The sequence below is a fragment of the Sitodiplosis mosellana genome, unplaced genomic scaffold (genome assembly GCF_009176505.1).
Source record: "Sitodiplosis mosellana isolate CC-2019 unplaced genomic scaffold, AAFC_SMos_1.0 Smas_scaffold_3483, whole genome shotgun sequence".
NCBI classification, from domain to species: Eukaryota; Metazoa; Arthropoda; class Insecta; order Diptera; family Cecidomyiidae; genus Sitodiplosis; species Sitodiplosis mosellana.
Window position 1 is genome coordinate 10,374 of NW_022598725.1, and position 9,013 is coordinate 19,386.

The following is a 9,013-nucleotide window of genomic DNA, read 5'->3' on the forward strand; positions in this document are numbered from 1 at the left end:
AAATTTGCTGTTCGCCTTTTGACTAAAAAATTTCTGTGTTTGTGTTCTGCGCACAGGTTTTATAGGAAAGGTTTTTCTTCTCAGGCCGTCATTTCATATTTGGTCATTCGCGTAGTCATTAATTAGGTTATTCTTTTGCCAATATTTATGTATAATCAAACTATTTACTGCTATACCCTAAATTGTATAAAAATCAAAAGATCAGGTTTTTCATGACTCTTGAAGTCATTTTCCTGCAAAACCTAATATTCAGCCAGTTTTTTGGCGGTGTTAATAATAAATAAAATAAAATTGCCGAAAAATCGGTCAATTTAGTCGAAATTTCGAAAATTTCGTATGGGAGGTACTCGTAAATCGACTCCGATTGGCTTCAAACTTTCAGAATCTTATTTTTTTCTCCAAAAAATGAAACTTCGGAAAGTTTGAAGCTAATAGGAGTCGATTCACGGGTACCTCCCATACAAAAGTGTCAATTTTTTGAGGTTTTTCTTAGGGTAAGTACCCCAGGATCAATTTGAAAATGGCTCATCTTCGAGCTTATACTAAGTTTTTCGGATACAAAACTTTTGGCATTTCCAGATTTTGATTACATATCTCAATTAATTTTTGAGTTATCGTGTTAACAAACACCAACGACGACGACAACGACGACGGCACACGAACGAAAAAGTGTCTCATAAAGTGGTTTTACACGCGTTTCATGAGTTTTTATGATGATCTAAGCTGATTTTATGAAAAAAAAAATTCGGAATATATTCCTATACTTTCCCTTGACACGGTGTGTACGAAAAAGTAATACATCACGGGCATTGTATGTCCGAGGGACAGAATTATGTTGCAAACTCAAGGGACAGTCATAGTCATCAACTATGAAACACATCCAACAAATATTCTCAGCAGTTTATATGTTACCTCTATATATTTTATTTCATCTGCAAGTTCAGTTATCGTAATGTTATTCAGCTCTTGTTGTCTTTTCAAGGAGTTTTCCAAAACTTCAATTGCATGTGCTGCCTCGTGCTGATCAGCAAATCCAGCAAATCACGAATATTAATTATTAATATAAAAATACGATTTCCTTTGCTTAAATGAATATTTGATTTACCAGCAAATTTTGTTTTTCTTGTAGCTCTTTTCGAAGCTCCTTATTCTCAACCTTGAAAGGAGATACATATACATTCACATATTAGTAAAGTCAACCCGGCATTACTGTCGGAAAAGCCATTTCATTTTTAGCGACGGAATAAATATTTCGAAAATTTGATTGTGATAACAATGAAAGTGACTGGTAAAAATGGTTGACTCTATGTGCTTTATGGTTATAGACATTTATCGTCAATTGAACGCAAAATGGGTAAATCGTTACATTTTTCATTGATCTAAAGCAAACCTTCTTATTTCATTTACTAAGGCTTGTTTCAAATCATTTTTTTTTCTTGCAACTAGTTTTAGCTGCTTTATTTTCGTATTGTTTTGTACATACTTTAAGATTTTGATTGGAAAATTGTTCATGATTCGTTTTTGGGCCAGTACTTGGACATATGTTCGTTCCCTGTGGTTTTCCTTCGAGAAAGAAAATTCGAAGCTTCAAATTGAAGTTCTCTTTCCGTAAATTATGCAACTCCTCGTCATATTCACGCAAAGACCGTGATTGTTTATCGGGACCTGGAAATGCGTGATCAAACGGAAATAATTTCATATTCTTATATGAAATAAAAATTATACTTGCATGAATATAATTCTGGCGGCGTATCTGGCTTGACAATTCTGTGAATTTAAAAAAAAAATCAAACGTACAGTCAAATACTGAGTCATTTAAAATATTCTCAATGTTCTTGTGAAAAATAAATCCAAAACTCACTCCTCATCCGTTGAATTAATCATTATTCGTTGACTATTGGTAATTTTGAACTATAACAATAAAATGTCTGACAGTTGCTTCAAACTTCAAAGAAACGTGAATTCTTGGACAATGTACTAAAAATAATGAAAAATGTACTAATGTTCCAAATAATTTTATTGGTGTCAGAAAAACAGTGCCATCTATCGACCGAACGGCAAAATGCGGTACATATATTGCATTTTTATAGGAATAAGGTACATGAAAAAAAATCATTATAAACAATAATTGAATCTCTCTCTTTATCTAAAATATAACTAAAAATGGCAAATATATGTCCCAAAAAATGTACATCAAAAAATAGTTTGTTAACTGATCTAATGACAGCAGAAAAAATATAAATAACATTTGAAGTAAAACCCTCCTTCAAAACAATGATAAATTTTTCAGTTCAAAAGGCAATTACTTTTTTATAGAGTTAATTAATTTTATTCGTTGCATATTGTTTCAAACATTCTTTGTTTTTTTAAACATTCAATGGCTCATATGATTTTATAATATCTTTCTATTCCAAAAGAAATACGTTGCGCTCTTTTGAGGCTGTTAAATTGTAGTTGAACGTATCTACCTTTTGTAACTTTACCATTCATTCATTAAAATATTTTTTTTGAAATCATATTGAAGGTCAACGGCAAAAAAACCGATTCAAGTTTGATGTCTCCACTATCGGATACAAGATTTGTTGCGCACAGGCGCACTGCTTGAAGATGTAAGGGCGGAAAAAGTACCATCATTTTGACGTGTTCCTCGCTACTGCGTTTGAGCAGATTAATTCAACGTATACAAATACGTTCGATGAATCACTCACCCTTCATGGCTTTGAGTTGTATCATAGCATTTCTCCATGGAAAAAATCAAAATGAATTGAAGCAACACGCATATGAGAATATAGAGTGAAGGATTGAGAAAAACAGTCTTCTTATCGTAGTTCATCTGAATAACGTAATATATTCAATATAAGATTTGTTTTTTTTTCGAAAATAACTTAAAAACGGATAAAGAGAAGAAATTATACATTCTAAATCATTCAAAATTGGGACGAAACGCCACAGGTAAAGTAATGTTGATAAAAGGTTAATCAAATGTATATTGCTTTTTTCTTCGATATTTCAATTATTTAAGTGCAATGCGAAGCATTTTGTGGAAATTGTATTCAAGATAAATATTTGGGTTTTACATAAGTAAACTTAAATAATAATATTGCTACGTTTTTTCATTATTGAAAGTTTATTCATTTTTTCATTTCAATGAAATGCTAAGGAGAAGAACAAATAGTTAGATTTAATACGACAATATGGAGAAAATTTCATCCCAACATTTTCAAGGATCAATTTTGTTTTTGCAAGAAACATGTATGATGAATTATTAATGAATTTACTTAAAAAAACTATTTTTTAATCTTTTTGGTTTTTATGAAGACTGAATTTGTTATTTTGGTTTCACAATACACTATATTACGTCATCAGTTGTTTAAACTGAGTATACTTTTAACACAAAGGTAGACTCGTATCAAACTATTTGGTCCCCATCAAAAAATCATATTACAGTGATATTATATTGCTGCAGAATTGAAAACGTACAAAGCAATACTACTTCTCAAATTCAAATGGAAGAAAATCTTTGCTCCTTTCAACATAATAAAAAATAGAATAATTATTTGCATTTAACATTTTATTTTTTCCCAACATATGGGAAATTTTATAGGAAAATAAACTGATTTCTTCCAATTTTTCAAGATAATATTTGAAAATGTATACGAAAATACATAACAATCTGACGTTATTGTATTAAACATTGCATTCATGATGTTTATGAGCATAAATAAATCCACTAAAAACCCAAAGCTTTAAAATGGGTCCACGTATAAAAAAATTAATTTTTTAAAACACGGCGAATAAATGTATGTATTTAGTTTTGCGTTCGAAAGGATACACTTTTTATGAACTGAACAGCAAATTAAGTGCATATAAGATTTTAGTTCCGAAAAAATGCATTTAATAATATTTGAAGCAATATCTATTATGATATACATGTAAACTAGTCCATCCTTGGGTAAATATTTAAAAATTGTACAATTCTAACAATATCACTTGCCCACACTACTATTATCAAATACACCATAGTTTAATAAAACATAAAAGAATTCGTAAAATTTTTAGAATGAGTGATAGAATTTTTGTTTCTTTTCCTCGTGTTTTCAAGATTATTAAGACCACATTCAAATGTATACAGATAATAATTAAAAGACGTGTTCCTCGAGAGTTTAATGTGAACAATCAATTCTAGAATTCCCGGTCCAAAAGCAATCTAAAATTTAAAAACAAAAAACAAATCAGATTTATTATTGTCATAATTTGTTTCACCGTATTCAAAAAACTTTAATGGAATGTAGTGTAATGAAACAGCATTAGAGAAGATGAAATTTCATTATTGTTTATAATAGCAAAGCTAGTTTTGATCATTTCATGTTATTTCATTATTTGAACAGTGATTCTTCAATTATCTTCAATGTGATGGTCAATTCATTTTTATGTGTGTAGAACTTTTCTTATTAATTATTCAAATATTTATTTCTTTTTAGATTTGGAAATAATCAAGACAGCATTTAAAATAATAATACTTTCATTCCATTTAAAATAATAAGAGAGAATCGACTAAGAAACAGAGATTCAGGATTTAAAGGCATTAGTGATATTTGCTACCATGTCTTCAGTCAAAGTTGCAGTTAGAGTGCGACCTTTTAATTCGCGTGAAATTTCACGAGAGTCAAAATGTATCATCGATATGAGCGGTAATTGAATGAAAAAAAAAATTGTTAAATTGCATATTTGAAAAATGTTTTTTTCAATTTAGGATCAACAACGGCGATTACGAATCCCAAGGTCCCACCTGGTACAAGTGACTCTATAAAACGATTCAACTTCGATTATTCGTATTGGTCGCATAATGTAAATAATTTTTATAATATATTCGCAACCGGGTATATGACCATGGTTGAATGTGATACAATCATTTATTCCGTCGAAAATGAGTGAAATTCGGGTGTAGTCTAATTGTGCATGAAATGAATGGAAAGAAAATAGAATGAAAATAATTTCAATGCTTTTTTTTTCAATGAAAAACTAAATCACCAACAAAGTGCGCTGTAAATAGAAAATATTCAGCAATGAATGCTTTAACGGCATCTATACGGTATAGTTTGGGAGTATAAGTAAATGCTTTCGTCATAAGGTTTATCCAAATGTTGGAAGTGGCATTTGTCAGATAAACGTCATTCATGATTCAAGTCAGTGATCTTCCGATAGGGACAAAAGCAATGCAAACTGAACTCCGAACGGTTTTGGATTTGCTGAATTTATTACCATTGCGCTTCACTGTGTTGTAAATCACACCCATTCAGATAGAACCTTCGGACAAATTTGAACCAATTTCGTTTAGTTCGTAGAACGAATCATCCAAAACATTTTGCGTATGTATACGATGTGAAGTACTGTTCGGCAAAATGAATGGTGCAATTGTTCGATTTCTTGAAGCCGGGGCATCGCAGGCATTTTTGATTCTGATCGGTGGATTTTGTGCCGCGCCTAAGTTGCTAGTTTTTTGTTCGTCAACGATGCTATTCTATCGCTGGCTCGATTTGACTACACGTATCTGTCGAAACTGTGGGTTCCATATAGAGCTATTCCTAGTGCCATCATAGCCAACCGATGACAAATGTAGCTATTCCATGCATGCTTTGACTTTAAGGAGGGGACCAAAGGATATGAGCGAAGGTCGCGTTGCTTTTACTCAGTGAATATTCTGCGCCATCGTTCTTCTTTCTGCCTACGTTTTGATCATTTCGCCCCCCAAACGTTGGATCAGCAAACGTGATGTTTTCCTAAAATACACAGGCACTTATAGGGCACAACCACTGGACGGAAAAAGCAATGAAATATCATAGCAATTAGTAATTTGTACATGAGTTTATCTGAAAATTAATACTCATCTAAAATTGACCTACCTCATCACCGGTTTCAACGGCTACGTTCCATGTTTGAATACCTGATTGACGAGAAATTGTGTTCGTTCTAAAAATGACATATGCAAGTGAGTCGTGCTGGAGTAAAGAAATGAACGATAGCCTGAAAGGATAAAAAAAAATTAAGAAAATGTTCTTTCCGTTAAATGTTTGTTTCATGAAATATACTGATATCAGCGTATATATGGAATGAGTTGACATGCATTTGGATCATCTGAGTTCAAAGAATTGTGTGACATTCATTGTTTGACATCTTAGTGAAAATTGAAAACTGAACGTTAAAAATAAAATGCATGTGTGGATATATTTTCAACACTGCGGTTCAGGGGCTAAGAATCGCACACTCAGTTCGCAGTGCAACTATTTTAATGAGAGCCACAGCGCTCTGTGCGATACTCTACTCATCTAAAAGAATCATGTGCGCCCCACTCACTCACCAGTCTTCCGCTTCTTCTTCTTTTTCTTCTTTTCGCTATAGCAGATACGAACAAGACGAAAAAAAAGAAGAAGCAAGACATAGTGTGCGGTGTGCGTATAACGTACTGTGCGTATAAAAACTCATTTTCGTGAGTCGAGCAGCGCACACGAATTTATCGTCTTTCATTCAAGTGAGTTTGTGCGCTGCTCGCAGCGTCCACTCAGTGCGATTCTTAAGCTGTGCTACGGTTTCTTGACAGTTCCCATATAAAGGTTTTCCATGACTCTTGGAGTCATTTTCCTGCAAAACTGAATATTCAGCCAGTTCTTTGGCGGTATGTAAATAAATAAAATAGTCCCGAAGCACCAATTGGTGCTAGCAAGTGTCACTTGCCAAGTGAACAACAAGCACTTTATATGTACTTTTTCACTCTTCTGTTGACTAATTTGACATTGATTTTAACATTTTGTTTGTAGTACACTTGCTAACACCAGTTGGCGACAGCGATGAGAAGGCACATCGTTGTATATTTTCATACAGTTTACACCCAAATTTTATTCGATTTTAACGGAGAAATGTGTGAACACGTTACAATTTTTCATGTTAAATATGACTAAATGGCGTTACATGAATGTTCATTAAATAATAATTTAATGCAATTTTTGAGAAAATTTTATCTTATTATTCCATTTTATAAGCAGCCAAGTGATAGAGAGTTTTCTACCCAATCGATGGTGTACACTGATATAGGAGAAGAAATGCTGCAACATTCTTTTGATGGATACAACGTATGCATTTTTGCTTATGGTCAAACAGGGGCAGGTAAATTAAATCATATGGTGGTTCATTTGACTGCTTCAACTGACACATAACATCTTAATAATCCGTGTTCTAGGTAAATCTTATACAATGATGGGAAAACAAGAATCGGAAGGTCAAGAAGGCATAATACCCATGCTTTGTAAAGATTTATTTCGACGGATAAAAGAAACAGCAAGTTCTGAATTGCAATATGCAGTTGAAGTATCATACATGGAAATTTATTGCGAGCGTGTTCGAGATTTGTTGAATCCTAAAAATAAAGGCAATTTAAAAGTTCGTGAACATCCAGCGTTAGGACCATATGTGGAAGATCTCTCAAAGTTGGCAGTTACATCCTACGAGGATATTCATGATTTAATAGATGAAGGCAACAAAGCACGCACAGTTGCGGCAACAAATATGAATGAGACCAGTTCTAGATCCCACGCGGTTTTCACAATTTTTTTCACTCAACGACGCCATGACAAAATGACTGACTTGGACAGTGAAAAAGTTTCAAAAATAAGTTTGGTTGATTTAGCTGGATCAGAACGTGCTGATTCAACTGGAGCTAAAGGGACTCGCTTGAAAGAAGGGGCCAATATTAATAAAAGCCTCACCACTCTCGGAAAAGTCATTTCAGCATTAGCAGAAATTGTGAGTATACAAATACACATTTGTCGTCATATAAATTCAAGTGAACAGTAGAGAGGAAAGCTTTGTAAACAGAAACTGACATTTGGATTGAAAAATATGTGTAGCCGAGAGTAAAAATGGCAATACAGAACCGGAGCGCAACATGAAATTTGTTTCTCAAAAAAGTAACAACGAAATGTTATCTGCAACAAAGTCCCACAACTTTGCTGAATACACTAACTTATTACCTCTTATCAATTACGCAGAAAAAACCAAAAGCGAAAATCAAATTCACATTTTTCATGTATTGAAGCGACTATTCATGTAACGTTTTTAAGAAAGAAGTTTCATGTTGCGCTTCAGTTAAAACATTTCTGTATTCCCATTTTTATTACCAACAACACACATATGTAAATATTATTGTGTGATTCAATAACAATATATGAGGCTGTTAGAATGAAAATGGCAATACTGGAATAAACATTCTGAAGCGCATCAAGAAAAAAAATTCGCAAAAGTGAATCATGAGTTCTGAATACGCAAAAGTGAATCATGAACCTTCTTATGCTGCCCATGTAAATTCATGTTTCACTTTTGCATATTCAGAACTCATGATTCATTTTTGCGAATTTTTTTTCTTGATGCGTTTCAGAATGTTTATTCCTGTATTGCCATTTTCATTCTCATTAGCATATATCTAGTATCAAAAAAACACTGTGTCCTATTAAAAAAAATTCGACGGACTTCGGAATAGAAACATTTTGATTTCTTGTGGAGTGTTCTATGAAAAATCATAGAAATTTGTTCTTCAGAAAAAAAATTTGTTTTGTTTTTTGTTGTTTTCTTACCTCGATTTCTTTTGCAATTTCCAATGAAGGCGTGCATGTGAATGTTGTTTTCAAGAAAGAGAAGCTCATTCTTTATCGAAAAATGAACAATGTATCATTGAGAAAATGCATCACGGAGGACGATAGTCCGACAAGTGACGCTCCAACAACTGTGCATTTCAAGCCAAATATCAAAAATGCCAGTGTTTGCGTCACGAGTATATATACAGTAAATATGCTATTTTCTCAGGGCACTATTTGGGCCCCGGCATTTTAGGTACCGTTGGAAAGGCCTTGGCCCAAATAGTCGGAAACACCATATCCCCCATGCCTAAAGTGTGGTCTAGACAAAAATATAGCGGTTAGAAAATTTCGATAAATTTTCAAATCTTTACCCATATCTTACGAAG

The 9,013-nt window shown here is 33.0% G+C and overlaps 2 protein-coding genes across 5 annotated transcripts; one reads left to right on the plus strand and one right to left on the minus strand.

Moving 5' to 3' along the window:
* Positions 1-822: 822 nt before the first annotated feature.
* On the minus strand, positions 823-1,963 carry LOC129571828 (CDK5 regulatory subunit-associated protein 2-like). Of its 2 annotated transcripts, XM_055451683.1 has the most exons (5): positions 1,862-1,963; positions 1,730-1,767; positions 1,484-1,665; positions 1,106-1,156; positions 853-1,020 (listed from the first exon to the last, which is right to left on the minus strand). In XM_055451683.1, exons 1-5 carry the CDS (start codon positions 1,882-1,884, stop codon positions 868-870), a joined length of 447 nt encoding a protein of 148 aa, XP_055307658.1. In that variant the 5' UTR covers positions 1,885-1,963; the 3' UTR covers positions 853-867. The 2 variants fall into 2 exon arrangements, with proteins under 2 accessions (XP_055307659.1, XP_055307658.1); XM_055451684.1 differs by lacking the exon at positions 1,106-1,156 and having other exon boundaries at positions 823-1,020.
* Positions 1,964-2,709: 746 nt separating this feature from the next.
* On the plus strand, positions 2,710-8,066 carry LOC129571827 (kinesin-like protein unc-104). Of its 3 annotated transcripts, none has more exons than XM_055451679.1 (5): positions 2,710-2,952; positions 4,482-4,691; positions 4,754-4,848; positions 7,038-7,161; positions 7,235-8,066. In XM_055451679.1, the coding sequence occupies exons 2-5, from the start codon at positions 4,604-4,606 to the stop codon at positions 7,846-7,848; spliced, it is 921 nt and encodes a 306-aa protein (XP_055307654.1). In that variant the 5' UTR covers positions 2,710-2,952; positions 4,482-4,603; the 3' UTR covers positions 7,849-8,066. The 3 variants fall into 3 exon arrangements, with proteins under 3 accessions (XP_055307654.1, XP_055307656.1, XP_055307655.1); XM_055451681.1 differs by having other exon boundaries at positions 7,041-7,161; XM_055451680.1 differs by having other exon boundaries at positions 4,545-4,691.
* The last annotated feature ends 947 nt before the right edge of the window (positions 8,067-9,013 follow it).